This window comes from Fistularia commersonii, chromosome 13 (genome assembly GCF_037954325.1).
Source record: "Fistularia commersonii isolate RoL2024-O1a breed Wild chromosome 13, RoL_Fcom_v1.0, whole genome shotgun sequence".
Lineage (NCBI taxonomy): Eukaryota > Metazoa > Chordata > Actinopteri > Syngnathiformes > Fistulariidae > Fistularia > Fistularia commersonii.
In genome coordinates this window covers 6,035,702-6,050,675 of record NC_141296.1, presented here as the reverse complement: position 1 = coordinate 6,050,675, position 14,974 = coordinate 6,035,702, and the positions used below count along the sequence as shown (strand labels likewise).

Genomic DNA, 14,974 nt, shown 5'->3' with positions numbered 1-14,974 from the left:
TCTAGGTTTCTTCTAAACACAACTGTCTTAAAGAAAACTGTTGTGTTTTTTGTTTTTTTTTATTTACTCTCCAGAGCTGAAACTAGAGTTGCTGTTAGTTTCAATTTTCCATTCCAAACATTTTCTCACAGACGGTCAGCTATTTAAATCTGATACTTCAAAAGAGAATTTCAGCATTTTAGACGATCCAAGGAGATGTATACGTCCGAAAAGACGTGCATTAAGTCTATTGTGCTCCTGTTGGATTTTTTCGCACGCGATATTACAATATTATGTGTCCGATAAAATGATCTGTAGCGTTTATGCATTTGAATAGCGTTCTCACACACATGCAGCTCTAAAAGCTGGAGATTTAATTTGACAAAATGCAGAATGACATGAATACACACACAGCAGTTTGTCAAGTTTTATGAATGCAGTATAATATTGCAATTTGAGGTGAATCTCTACGGTAAGATAATGAAAGCCGTTTTTACCAAGATTTACCAAATATCTCAACAAGTCCGTCAATATGCATTTATGGAATTATAAAGCTATACATCTTCCTCTCGTCTCAGCTGAATTATGATTCCGTGTCAGAAAGAAACACATTTAGAAGGTATTGATCGTAAAGTGTGAGTCTTTAATGAATACTTTTAATTTATGGTTATTATTCATTCATTAGCTTACCCTGGAAAAGCAAAGGGGCTCTTCAAGTCAACCTACCGGAGAGTAATACGTTTTTTGAGTATTTATTTTACAATGATACGACTGTTAAAATACTTCCGGAAATCATCGACTGGAGACTTTATTTATACACATATTCCAAAACACTCGACAGAGAAAAGGCTGTCCCCGAATATTTAGCCACGAGTGCAGATTATCATATGTTTGTTTTTTAATTTGTGAGGTGTTTTCTCAGCCCGACTGGGTGTCGTCAGTGGAGAGAGGATAATCTAGAAGGATCCCGCTCTAATAAGCATGTTTTATTAAAACGTAATGAATATCATCCATGATTCCAGAAGTTGCGGCCACTCCCCTGGGGTTTTACTCCACAGTCCAATTTTTATACGACTTTAATTTGTTCAGACCTTTTAAGATGTTCTGCAAACATTTTTCAACTCTCCATCTTTGAAGTTATTTTTTTATTTTTTTTTTGCATAAACAATCATTCCTCTCCAGGTCCCTGCAGTCTTCCCACATGTTTTGCATCTTTTCTTGTTCCATGGAAACTGACTATTAATAATTGATGCGACTTGAGGGAAAAAGGCATGAACCTCACTCTGCTCCCTTCTCTTCACCTCTGCCTTTGTGCTCTTCACTGCTCTCCCGAGCAGCCGGCGGCGTGTCTGCAAGATGGGGTGCGTTTGGTTCATCTTGTTCTCCTTCCAAAAGGGCATTTGAGGTGCACTGGCCGGAACGCAGCCGTTGGCGTGGCGCTGTTTTATTGTCCCCTGGGCTGAAGGACTGAGAAACCCCTCCCCTGGCCAAACCCAGACCCCAGCCGTGACGGGATCCCAGCTTACGACGGCCCCCGGAACCGGATCTGAGGGCAGGATTGGCGGGGATCGAAACGTCTGTCTGGGACGGAGCTTTTCTCATCGGGGACGGAGACACCGGAGCGCTGCGAGGATCTGGGCAGGATCAGAAATGACAGGAAATTACTACTTTTATTGAATTTTTGTAAACGTTTATACACTGCTCAAAAAAAGTAAAGGGAACACTAAAAAAAACACATCCTAGATCTAAATGAATGAAATATTCTTATGAAATACTTTGCTCTTTACACAGTTGAATGTGCTGACAACAAAATCACACAAAAATGATTCATGGAAATCAATTGTATCAACCCATGGAGGTCTGGATTAGGAATCACACTCAAAATTAAAGTGTAAAAACAAACTCCAGGCTGATCCAACTTTGATGTAATGTCCTTAAAACAAGTCAAAATGAATCTGTGTTGCTTCCAGAGTGGACACTATGATTTCACACAAGTGTGATTGACTTGGAGTTACATTGTGTTGTTCAAGTGTTCCCTTTATTTTTTTGAGCAGTATATTTTTAGCAAACTTAGGTCGCAGGTTCCCCGCTGTAAAACTGGGCCGTAATGCGTGACCGTAGGCGAAAATGCGCTTATTTCATCAGAGTTCGCTCTTCGAAGCCACTTCGTGGCCCCAAGTTGATACCGAGACGTCGCTCTGGCGCATTGAAGATCAGCAAACCGTTGAACTTGCGTCGAGTTCCTACAAATCTTCGCCGGTCTGCTCGATTCAAAGCCCGACGCTTCTCGAACTTTTTTTCACATTCAACTCTACTCTGCTTTTCAAAGAAGGAATCCGTCCTTGATGGTCTCAGTGTTGATCTTCTCTCCTCCAGCCTGATTCCCCCAAAGCTAATAAACAAGCAGCAGACTTGTTCTCCTTTCTCGCTTGCGTGCGGCGCACAGGTGTGAGATGAATATAACTTTGATTATGAAAAAATTAAAATGCATTTCGGTTTATTAGTCCGAACCTGCCCCACGCTGTCGGGGCCACACAGGCCTCACTCACACCGACTTAAACTCTAATTTCAAGGGCTTTTTGAAAACACATTTTTGTCTTTTTTCTTTTTTTAATCAGTTTTTTTTTTTTTCCAGAATATTTTAGCCTCTATTGTTCAGCCATGAAAAAGAAATACTTATCCTTTGAGGCCAGGTAATAACCCAAGCTATTCAACTCAAGTTATTAAAATTGCAAAATAGTAAAATGCAACAAAAACTACATGTGATGACTGTCTGCGGGGTAAATGAGGGCAAATTTGGACAGAATTGTGATCTATTCAATATATGTACATATTTGATTGTAAGTTAAAATCCAAATATGGCCTCGGGTCTATCAGTTTACTGTCTGACCCTGATACTCAAAATCACACTGCAGGAAAGAACTTTGAACTGGGTTGAACTTGTTAAACAATAAAAAAGGTTAAAGATACATACATTTGAATATTTAAATGGAGGGGGATTCCTTCAGAACCTCTGAAACATGTTCACCCGTGGTCGTCTATCGGTCGTCCATCAACAATTTGATTTATCATCTTTAACGGAGCGGACATTCATCCTCCCTGGTCGTATTTGCATGTGAAATAAATCCGCTGGTAGAATGAGTATTCATTCACGCACATAAAAAAAAAGTCTCACTAGAGAACTTTTATGTGAGACCCTTAATTCTAATTCCATGTAGTTTCTCTGTCCAAAGAGCGATACTTTTCCCGTGGAAAACGAAATAATCTGCGTCCGACAAGGACTGTTTGTGTCACGCAGCACAAATATCCACTAAGGGTGTCATTCTGCTTCTTCTTCTTAAACTTCTCCATGCATTCCACGCTGTCTGGACGGATAAAACACCTGAACCCAACGCAACTCCACGACATCCTTATCTTTCTGCTAACCATCTCCCCGTTCCGAGTTGGGGTCACTTTACGGTTATAATTACGGAGGAATCTCAGTCATATTTGGATTTCTAGTAGGTTTTCCCATCATTACGGTCTGGACTAATATTAGCTTTTTAGACTGCATGAGCAGTACATTGGCAGTAATCCGCAATTCATCTTTTAGGCATGTTGGCCCAAAACCGAAATGTCAGCTTTAGCTTGAAATGCTGACATTCCCAATTTGATTCATCTTTAGAAATAATCTTCATCTGCCACCAGGCCATCATGATGAAAATTCTTATAATAATAAAGTAAATCCACTACACTATAGCACTGAAGTCCTAGAGTGGACGTCAGTGGAACTCTGATTATATATAGATAATTTACACACATTCCAAAAAAAATGACTTTTCTTGTGTTTTTATGTTGATCCCAGGTTACCGTGTTACTTCTGTTATTTCCTATTCCTTTGATTTTTACATCCATCCCTTCAGAACTTTGAAAAACAATATTAACATCTGGATTTTGAAATAGTTTAACACAATTTGCCATCAGTTTCATATTAAAGTAACTGGATGGATGGATGGATGGATGGATGGATGGATGGATGGATGGATGGATGGATGGATGGATGGATGGATGGATGGATGGATGGATGGATGGATAGATAGATAGATAGATAGATAGATAGATAGATAGATCCAAATTTTTATATAGAAAATGGTTGATCCCATTCTTTGGCTTTTAGTCGGCTTAAAAACCCGGGTTAAGATTTGATCGATATCCATGCAGTAAAGCTCTTTATTTTGTAATGCAGAGCCTTAATTCTGTTGCGTTACATTTCTGTAAGGCGTATACGCTGTCAAGTTGTTATGCACGATATTGTCTGCTGTTGAATTGAGCAAGAAATTTCAACTAAAGTGTTGAAAATCCTAACGTGTCCAAAGCAGAGAAAAATATGATAACTGCAGGTCGGGGCTTAAATCCCAGCTTTGATAAGATGTGCAAATTGGAAATACGTTTCCACAGTCAAGGTGTGTAAAAAAGACAAAGGCTCCCCGGAAATCTTTGTGGCAGCAGAGAAATAAGCTATCAGTGAGTCCTTGCACTCTGCAGCGGGAGAGAGTGCTATCGATGCAGCCACAATTGGTAGTCATGAGATGATTTGTATGCATGCCTGTAGGCTCATTTGTCGAGTCTGCTGGTGTGTGTGTGTGTGTGTGTGTGTGTGTGTGTGTGTGTGTGTGTGTGTGCTCTCACCACCCTGAGGTGTGTCTGCTGTGTACTCGCCACCGTTGGCCAGGTTTTCCACACTGCCCGCAGCAGTGAAGAGGGCGCGCCCCTCTCTCACTCCTCCACGGGGTTTGATTAGCTTCTTCATTCTGTCCGCTATCCAGTTAGATTTCCTGGGAGGCCGCGGAGGACAGGCCACATTAACAAAACACAGTTAGTCCGTCGTGTGTGTGTGTGTGTGTGTGTCCGCGTTTGTATGCATGCACACTGACGTGAGTGTGACTCCCAATTATTTCCCTATGTGATTCCTCCCTGCATGCCTTGTGTCGCACGAATGTAATGTCACGATTATAACAAGCTCTTTCATTTGATATCCAGACGGACAAGAAAATAATGTGAGCGGGACGTAGTATAACACAATAATACACAGTCCCAAATGTTGATTTGTTGTTTACAGTTTATCAACTGTAATTGCTTATATTTCACACATTCATTACCTATGTGGAGTCTTGATAGCAATTTTACAAATATTACTGTTTTTTTTCTTGTGTATTTTTTGATGCATTACCCCTCTTTGTCAAAGTGTTGTGAGGGGAAAACCCATTTTCTCTGTGAGTGGGTAAAAGTCAAAAGGACAGATATATTCTAAATAACAAAACTGTGTAAGACTCCTGTATTGATCGTTCCCTTTGTGAAGGAGCTTATATTTTCATTATCATTTGTCTGAAATCCGGATTATGCAGGATATGCCGGGGTCAAGAGACAACCCCATACATCTGAGGGAGTTCAATCTTTTTTGTATTCTTACATTCTTTAACATCTCGGATATATTTTCAGGGAGTGGGCCTTCAAGCCGCTGTGGTACATTTCCAATCTCACTGCAATCTTTCGCACCGTTTATTACTGAATATGTCATGCAGACCTCGTACATCCTCCTCGGCTACCTTCGCTTTATTTCCGGGATGAGATCATCTTCATCATCTCCTTCGACTGCCAAGAGTCAGCAAGGAGCCTCACATGTCAACCGAGGGTCGTGAATAATTGTGAATGACCCGTCAGTTCTTGATTGAATAGTTATTCGGACCTTGACGTCCAAAAATGTTGGAAAAAAACCCCGGTTTCTGCTTCCGTAGCTCAGCGTGGCTTCCCTGGAAACCTCTTTAATAAGCTGGAGCCAGTGAGTTTTTCTTCGTATAAACGACCCATATTGATTAATCAGTTATCAAAGTAGCCGATTCATTTGGTATCTAATCAATTTTTAGTGCTAACGGAGGATGTGGGCTGGCTCTTTCCAAGCCACGCATTTAAAACAGTTTCCACTGTGAATTTGTTGAGCAAAATGTGTGTGTGTGTGTGTGTGTGTGATGGTATCCCGCAGGGTAATTGTGTTGCATTGGAATACAAATTATTAATTATACTTGGCCTTGCTGCCTGGCGATTGCATGGTGGGTTCGAGGACTCGATACTGATCCATAATCTTTTCCACTAATTTCTGCTTCTCTCGACGAAGCTCACCCAGCTTCTCCCTGAAGGAAACGGAAAAAAAAAAAAACAAAAGGTTGAGTCAGAACCTAGTACGCCCGCCGGATACATTTTAGTTCTTCTACCTTTCATCGACATCTCATTAGATGTGATTATTCTGTAATAACGCCTACAGTTTCTCTGAATATGTAGAACCAGAGACAAAAAAAAAAAAAATCTTTTCCATGCCTTGATATTTTTACCAACAGTAATACCTCAACAATATTTTTTGACAGGCATTTATTTACAGCAGAGGGTGGATCTCCCAAACTTCTCGCTCTGGTCTGATCAACATTTCTGATAAAAGCAGCCGAGGAGGAGAAAGAGAAGAAGGAGTCACTTTGAATGGACTTGAAAAGTAGATGATATAAAGCTGAAATATCTCTTATTTGACAGACCGACTCCAGATATCTTTCTTTTTCCCCTGAAGTCACAGCGAGGTTACCACATGGTGTTCTGTGAAATCTCTTCACAAAGCACAGGATTCAAAGCCTACCTCAGGATGAGAAATTTACATTTTCTTGTTGTAAATGGTTTTCATGTGAATTTCCTTTTATTGTATTGTATTGTGATACTGTCTAACACGTCAGTATTTTATCTTTTTTTATTTATTTCGTCCCACAAAAGCAACGCAGTTCAACATTATTTTTGTCTCATCGAGCTGATCATATGTGGCTGATATTTTTTTTTTTTCCAATATTTTTTTTTTTTTTTGGTGTGTGTGTGTGTGTGTGTGTCCATGCATACTGACTGGTACTCCCTCTGTTGGGTGTAGTGCTGGTCACGGCGCTCAAGGCTCTGCTCCAGTAAGGCCCGGTTTTCTTTTAGCAGATTCTGGTTCTGCTCCGCCAGCTGTCGGTTCTCCTCCTCCATGTTTCCCTTCAGCTGGGTCAACAGCTGCACACACACGTGCACAGACACACACACAAAAACACACACCTCAAGGTTTATATGGGCAGATTCAGTATCACAGTAAATTGAGTTTCTGGTCTGATACCGAAGTGTGAATGTGTAAGTCCTTGTGTCTCTTCCACACACATCTAACAGAATAAATGTGCGGCAAACTAAATGCAAAATGACATAAAAAGATCTTAGAAGAAACATACATAACCGCTAATGCTTAGTTGACAAGTCGTTTGTAGGTGGATTGTAGGTGTCGTTTTCACAAAACCAGTGCAAAGAGACAGTAATTGGTGACTGAAAGGTAAAAGCTTACAAGACGTGGAAGTGTAATTAACTTAAGACACAGAGTCGACTGTCACACAAAGAGATTTGAAAGACCGAACGACGAAATATAGCTTTTTTTTTTTGTGCAAAGATAATTCTTGGTAGCGATTGCATGTGAAAATGATCCCCTTGCCATTGCGATAGTCACCCGTTTAATGTTTTCGTGTTGAAATCCATCGACTGTACCTAATATGACAGCCCCGTAAGATTTTGCATCCGTAATCAATACCCCATTCGCGCGTGTTCAATATATGTGACGATGAGGCGAACGGCAGTTTGGCAGTTATCTTGGGGATCAAGGCGGAGAAATGGCGTTGACTGAGACACCTCCCCGCGTGGGGCGAAAAATATCCCGAGTCTCGCTTGAGTTTATTTTCCTGCAATACGAAAGGCAGCTATTCGCAAAGGGAGTTATTAATGGCGGTGAATGGTGGCCAAATAAAACACCAAAGAAGCACGTAGCCGTCAAGCAACATGACGTGTCACCGCGGGCAGGGAGATATGTTATCGCCACCGCCGGGGATGTTTTAAGAGAACCGGTAACAGAATCAAAGGCGGGGATTTTGTCCGTTTCTCAAAACATCGAGATTTCTGTCCCCCCCTTCACAACGCTACAGTTTTCAAAAGCGGCAAAAGTGCCTGATCACATGAGAGGAACATTTCTGATGTCTCTCGACAGAAACCACCGGCGCCGCCCGAGATCTGCGCCATCGATTGGTTTTTCCGGAGAACTGCCGGTCTGCGCGGCGAGACCTGTTCAGGGGTTTGTCATTTTTCACAACACACACTTTCACTCACTGTTTGGGTTATTTTGTTTTGCACCTCATCCGACACTACTTCAAACACTCGGACTCATCCCCCCCCCCCCCCCCCACCCCCCCCCCTGAGTTTTGCAGCGGTGATCCCACACACCGCCGCACTCCAGTGTTTTTATTGAATTTTTCTCAAGTCCTTCTGTGTGACTCCCTCCCTTGTTACAAGCCTAAGCGATGTTTGTAGCAAACAAAACACTAATCCTGGTTTGTCTAAGTTCTGTAAACATAAATATTTGTCCCCTCTGACGGACGAGTGTTTCTTCTCAATTAATAAATCACGTTACTCAGCATTGGGTGGGGGGAAAAAAAAAATGACTGTGGGCTTTAAGGGTTATTGGTTTAAAGCTATGAACATATCTGTCAAGGAAGCTTAACAATAAGCCTCTGGCTGAACTTGGAGAGAGTTCCCGAGTTCTGTCCGGGGCCTTTGAGCTTTCGGTTTTCTCAGTTCTTAGTTGTGGCTTCTTTTCCCTGCGGCCATCAGAAGGATTTTTTATTTTTTTTCCTGCTGGAGCCTCTTCACGGTGCTCCTTAGATATAAAGTCAAGCGGTCCAAACACATGTCCACTGCAGTCCGAAGTCTCAGAGTCACCGCACGTGTCGGCTTCGTGTCTTTCTCCGTGCACCGCGCGGTATACGGTCGGGGAAACGGAGGAGATTCGTGAAAAGATGCAAAGGATCGAGACGTCCGTCGACAAGGGTCTACATTTAAAACGACAGCACCTGTTTCATGACAATAACCTCTACATATTCATGTTGACCCGGAGGCAAACGGTCTCAGTCTCTCCTTCCCAATGATATGAAGTGCTTCTGAATGCTCCCTGACAACCGCTTTTGTAAAGTAGTCACTTAAACCTGCCATAAATCTCCCAAAACGCTGTTTAAATGTCAAACGGTGATTTATATAAATGCTTCATTATTTCGAGAGCCGGGCGTATTTCAGTGTTTCCATAGCGAGGAACGCTAAATGCTCATTCATGATTGATGATGTCAGAAGATAGATGATTTCAAAACATTGATACCTGGAACTGGCTGGTGAGGCGGGCGTTGCTGACGTCCAGGTTCTGATTGGCCTCCCTCAGGCCGCCGAGTTCCCCCTCCAGACGAGTCCTCTCCAGCTGAGAGGTGCTCAGCTCCCCCCTCAGCACGGAGCCCTGAGCCAGCAGCTCTGCCTGGGATGCCAGCCACTCCCTCTGCTGGGCCTGCAGCCTGACACGCCGAAAAACCACGCTGGACGTTATTTCATGTCAAAAGTATAGAATTCATGGAACGTCTTGGGAAAGATCATTATCATATTAATACACCATCTGTGCAAAAAAAAAAAAAAAAAAAAAAAAAAGTTGCTCCATGATGATTTGATAAGGGTATAATGCAGAAGTGTTTGAAGGGCTGGTCTGTGTAATGTGAGTGGTTATTGGGGTTTTAACATGGGTATTTTTAAAAAGAATAAGGAAGTGAAAAAAGATATATATTTATATATACTGTATATATATTTATAAATATATTTTCCGTATTCTTATATATATATATATATATATATATATATATATATATATTTTTTTTTTTTTTTATTTTTTTTATTTTTTTTTTTTTTTATGTTAGTTTATACCAGACCTGGGCATTTTACAGGCTGTGGTCCACATCCGGCCCGTTTTGCTCTTTTATTCAACCCGTCAGACAATTTTCTTTGAATATTTTAATACGTATTTTCATTTTTTCCTTTTGTTTAATTTTATATGGATGATTACATATAAGATAATGTCAGTACATTTATCATCATCAGTTATTTTAAAGTTGAAATAAAATGCCAAAAAATTTGAATATTTAAATTGCAATTTTCATAAAGCATAAGCATAAAAAAGCATCTAGCATAAAAATTAAACAAGAATTTTGGCCCACCAACCAAAATTATTGCCCGTCCCTGGTTTATAACTATATTTACTGCTATATGTATTTGCATTGTACGTGTTTGCATTAGCCCTACAATCCCTATATAATTAAATAGTACAGCTTTAAAGACTGAACATAATGAGAAGAAAAGCAAGGAGGAAGTTTTCAACTTGTTGTTTTAAAACTGTAATAACAAAATGAACAATGGGGATGGTTTGGAAAAGAAACTTGCAATTATAAGAAATAGAAAGAAGGGGGAATATTTCATTTCTCCGTGCGATTTTAAACTGCTGTTAGGAGGCGAAAGGCAACCTCCATAAATTAAACCTTTATCAGTGCATCATGATTCAGTCTGAAACTGCTCAGCCTTTTTTTCCATGATATCAACTAAATGCTGCTTCAAAATTATCTTTTATTTCTTGTTTTATCAGTTTGTGAATTTTTTGGATAAAATAGAATGAAATTGAAGGTTTTTTCATCCAGCAGCATTTGTATGAAACCACCGAGTGAGTGGAGTGAACAAACGAAAATGATTAAAATAATGAGTTATTTAATATGTCACGGCTAAATGATTCCGAGGGGGAATTTCCAACTGTGGACACGCTGCTTTTGTAAATGATCGGTCGGTCCTATTTTCAACCACAATGTCTCCAGTTTGCAACCTGTCATTGGAAATGTGCTTCTCATCATGATGATAATAACAACCCTGATGATTAGCAAACTGAGACACACGTGAAGTTCCCAATGACTATCATTACCGGCTCCCTCGGACGAAATAAAATTCAAGGCGAACTATAAACTGTCCAACTTGGGAATGAATTTTCATCTATCTCTCCGGTTGCATCTGCAATCTTTCTTTAAACCTCATTGCGACTTAGGTTGGTCATTTGTTTGGTTTTATTTGCCCGCATTGTTCTTGGTCTTCCTCTTCCTTTACGAGCTTCAATCTGTTTGTCAAGTATTTATATTTGCGTGGGGTTCTTTCTGGTAAGGTAGCAGAGAAATTGAATTTTCTTAATTTGGATGATCTTGAGGAAAAGTTGTTTTGGGTTGGTTCTTGGTCATTAAACTGTCTGTCCGCAGGATTTTTAGCAATCTTCTGTATGTCCAAAATTCAAAAGCAACAATCTTTCTTCTATTTAAAATTGCCCATGTTTCTGACACATAATGTCAAATTGACCAGAGGTAACGTTTCAGAATTCTTGATCTTGTCTGCCGAGGTATTTGGCTTCTTTTTAGAATTTACGCTCAATTCAGGGAAGGCCATTCAAGCGATGGCATTTCTCATTATTATTTTCTCATCACGTCTGCCGTCTGCTGTGATTTGCTTTCACGTTCTGTATCCAAAGCTGTGGATTTATTCGATTTAGATTCCGTCTATTTTGAATATTCATACGTTATAAAAAAGATAAAAAATTTGAGAGGAGAAATATATCCACATCAGATGTTGATAAATAGCTCGATAGAAGTGTTTTTGTTTGTTTTTTTCCAGAACCCTTCCTCCTCTAACTTATGTGTGCAAAGTACCAAAAAATACTTCCAAGGCCTGAAACCATGAAAAGATGGGATTTGTAGGACCGATGTAAGAGCAGACATGGGACTGAAAGTATAGCAGGATCTCCTGAACGTAATGCAGAGGAAGTTCATCTCACTTCTCACTGTCTTCTCTCAGCCTCTCCAGCTCGTGCTCCATCTCCAGCCTCCTCTGGGCCTCTGCCTCCATCAACTTCCTCTGAAGGTCCATTTCTCTTTCTTGCTCCTCCAGCTGGATTTTACCATCCAAGAGCTCCTTGTACCTAGAGAGTACACACACACACACACACACACACACACACACAAGATAGATTTAAAATGTAAAGGTGTGTTAAATGGCTTTTCTTCTCTTTGTTCAATAGAAACCATTCAGTAGCAGCTGCGACCAGCAAGGTTTTGAAATGAGCTCTCTTTTATGAAATCGGCTTAAATCTGAAACCCAAATTCAAATACCCATAGATATCTCACTTTTAGTGGGAAATAAAGTTATCCTATTAGCGGTTGATATATACATTTCCTCAAACTATATAGGACACTGAAACACGTCCTTAATATTCAGTCCTCTGCTGGAGTGTGACCGCTGACGGCGTTTCCAAACGTCATTTCTCAGACTTGCATTGATTCTGCTTTTGGGGCTGCCGAATGAAAGGGAAAGCATTTTATAAATTCAGTTTATTTATAATGAATTTTTTTTTTTTTTTTTTTCCTACAGCATTGATTTCGTCGGTTCAGGTGCTCCGTGCCAATTTATTTCTGTAGTTTTGTTCCGGTATTAAGTTTGGTTTTGCATGCAAACTATAAGCTAAGACTTGCAGCAAACTTACACTCACTCTATCCATAGAAATGTGAGTTAAATTTGGCTTCTCTAGGGTGAGTCTCTGGGATGCCACTCCATTTATTGATCGTTTTGGTGATCAGTCTAACTGTGGTATTGGTTTGCTACAAGAGGGCTAATACATTACATTACATTACATTACATTTGGCAGACGCTTTTATCCAAAGCGACTTACAATAGAGGACATAAGGACTGCAAATAACACTTGCAAATACAAGATGCACAGGAAATATACAGAACAGTAACTCTGTCAGTAATACTGCCAGTAATACCTGGCCTCCAGCTCCCTTTGCTGGGCCTCAAGGTTGCGATTGTTGCTCCTTAACCGGGAATGTTTATCCACCAGCTCCTCCAACTCCGCCTCCTGCCGCTGCTGCAGCGCCGTCATCCGCTGGTGGTCCTGCCTCAGAGCCTCCATCCTGGCCGCCGACTCCTCCCGTTCCCTCGCCCACACCTTGGACTCGGCCTCGAGAGAAGCGGCCCGGGCCTCGCTCTCGCTGCAGCGCGCCAGCAAAGCGGCGTATTGGGAGTTCAGAGAGGCTTGCTCCACCTTTTTTCAGGTGACACAGAAAACAGTAGAACTTGAAACTTTATGCTTATTTTTTCAGCCATTGTGAAAAAAAAAAAAAAAATGTCACTGGATTCATTTCTTTTGGTACTTTTTCACCAAAATGTACAAAAATGTTTAATTGCAGGTAAATGTGTCTGTGAAAGTTCTCAGTCAGCCTGGTCACGGTAATATAAATATAAGTAATGGAGCATAGAAGCTCCCCACACTTTGGCAGACCTAAAGGAGACGCCTTCGAAGAACTGTACAGATTCAGTCGCTATAACAAGATTTTACAACGCGCGGGAACATCGGTTACAAAGTTAATCGCCTATTAAACAAAATTTCCAGTTTCAGTGACATCACTGCTTGTTAGCAGGCACCGATGGACTTTCTTGGCAGGTGGATGAAAGTGATTACATTTTTAAGAGTTTTGACTCTTGGTATTACTCAAGGCCCTTTGGCTAAAAGCATTCGGAATAAAAGGTAGCAGGGTATAATTATAACAAAGTCCACCGAAGAGCAGCTTACTGTTGATGGTTCCCCCTTTTCCTCAGAGGCTTTATGTCCTCATGAGGCCTTTTTGCTTCTTTTATTCTTTCAGTTTTCCGCCTCACTCTGCTTTGGTCCAAACAAAAAAGGAGTCACACCAGTTACACAGACCGGCACCGGAGAAGGTCTTTGGAAGTTTTACAAAGGAATCCATTGCAATCTACGAGTCCAAGGGGGTTTAACAATCTAAAAACTCGGTATCATCTGCCTGTTTGTAATCGATCTCTGCACCTGTTACAAGGCACGCAGTCAGAGACACATTTTTCTCTGTTGAAAATTGAAAGATAAACACATGAATGGAGAGGAAATAACAGCTTAGGGCCATAAAACAAATCTAAGGGACAAAGAAAAATAAAGGTGACAACAATCACTGAATCTCAACGCCGGCTGAGCAAAAGTGGCTTTAGCCATCGAAACGAGACCGCTTTTCAGAGGTATTTATAGGTTTTGTTTGGTCGCAGCATCAGACCCTGAATTCATCTAATCTTATATAATGATAGTAATGAAATTTATAGAGTTGTTTGTATAGGCATTTCCCAACCCTATCACTTAAACCGCACGGCAAAGGAAGAGAGTGTAAAATGTCATAATGTTGATTCTCTGGAAGCAGGAAGTGTCGCATATACAATTCTAATTACAGGAACTACGAAAGGGCCGTTTTAGTACGCAGACAGGTTGATGTAAAAGAAATAAAAGCAAAATTGATTTTGCATTTCTTTCATCGGTAGACTCGATGGTTTTCTGGTCTTTGCACGCGAGGTCACCTGTAGCTGAGTGTTGAGCGTCTGTAGTCGGGTGCAGGAGTCCTGCAGGCTCAGGGAATGACGCCGGAGAGCCTCGAGCTGCTCCTTCAGATGTTCACACTCGTCCTGGGACTGGGATCGCCACGACAGCGTAGACTCGTGCCGTGCAACTGCTTTCTAATCGTGAGATGATCAGAGCAAGGATACGAGAAGATTGTCATTTTACATTTAATTTCCCACCGGCTTGTTGAAACCCAGTAAAAAGCAGCGCCAACATCCTGTTGCACAATGTTATTTTCTGCAATTTTCAAAGGTACAGGAATGAATTTGTTCCTGTGTGTCAAAACTCCATAACAACATTGCTGATAAAATTATAGTTCAGCTCAGGATGTAGTGCAATTGGAATCTGAAAGTCATTTGGCCATCTTGTTTTGAAACATATGAGAGAATATGTTATGTTACATTTGTAATGGAATAGAAGATAGAAAATATTCAGCAAAACTACTGCAGGTATAAATTTATGTTACCCCAAATTAGCATACGAGTTTGCGGTAAACAAAACACACTGAAACATGAGAAACGATCTAAAATGATTCTCCAAGAACCGGCTCGGTGTTTTTTATATGAATCGTCAGATGTCTTGGTGGAGCCAGCTGTCGTTTTCCATTCTTCTACCTGAATTATACTAGAC

At 40.8% G+C, this 14,974-nt stretch overlaps 1 protein-coding gene across 1 annotated transcript in view; it reads right to left on the bottom strand.

Moving 5' to 3' along the window:
* Positions 1 to 1,109: 1,109 nt before the first annotated feature.
* ccdc88b (coiled-coil and HOOK domain protein 88B) overlaps positions 1,110 to 14,974 on the bottom strand; it is a 38,902-nt gene continuing 25,037 nt past the window's right edge. Inside the window, exons 20-27 of the mRNA XM_086158629.1 lie at positions 14,305 to 14,460; positions 12,714 to 12,991; positions 11,726 to 11,869; positions 9,206 to 9,392; positions 6,893 to 7,038; positions 6,039 to 6,146; positions 4,648 to 4,793; positions 1,110 to 1,613 (exon numbers count right to left, since the gene is read on the bottom strand). Of these exons, the coding sequence (XP_086014755.1) occupies positions 1,258 to 1,613; positions 4,648 to 4,793; positions 6,039 to 6,146; positions 6,893 to 7,038; positions 9,206 to 9,392; positions 11,726 to 11,869; positions 12,714 to 12,991; positions 14,305 to 14,460 (1,521 nt within the window). The 3' untranslated portion in view covers positions 1,110 to 1,257. The remainder of the gene's footprint in view (positions 1,614 to 4,647; positions 4,794 to 6,038; positions 6,147 to 6,892; positions 7,039 to 9,205; positions 9,393 to 11,725; positions 11,870 to 12,713; positions 12,992 to 14,304; positions 14,461 to 14,974) is intronic.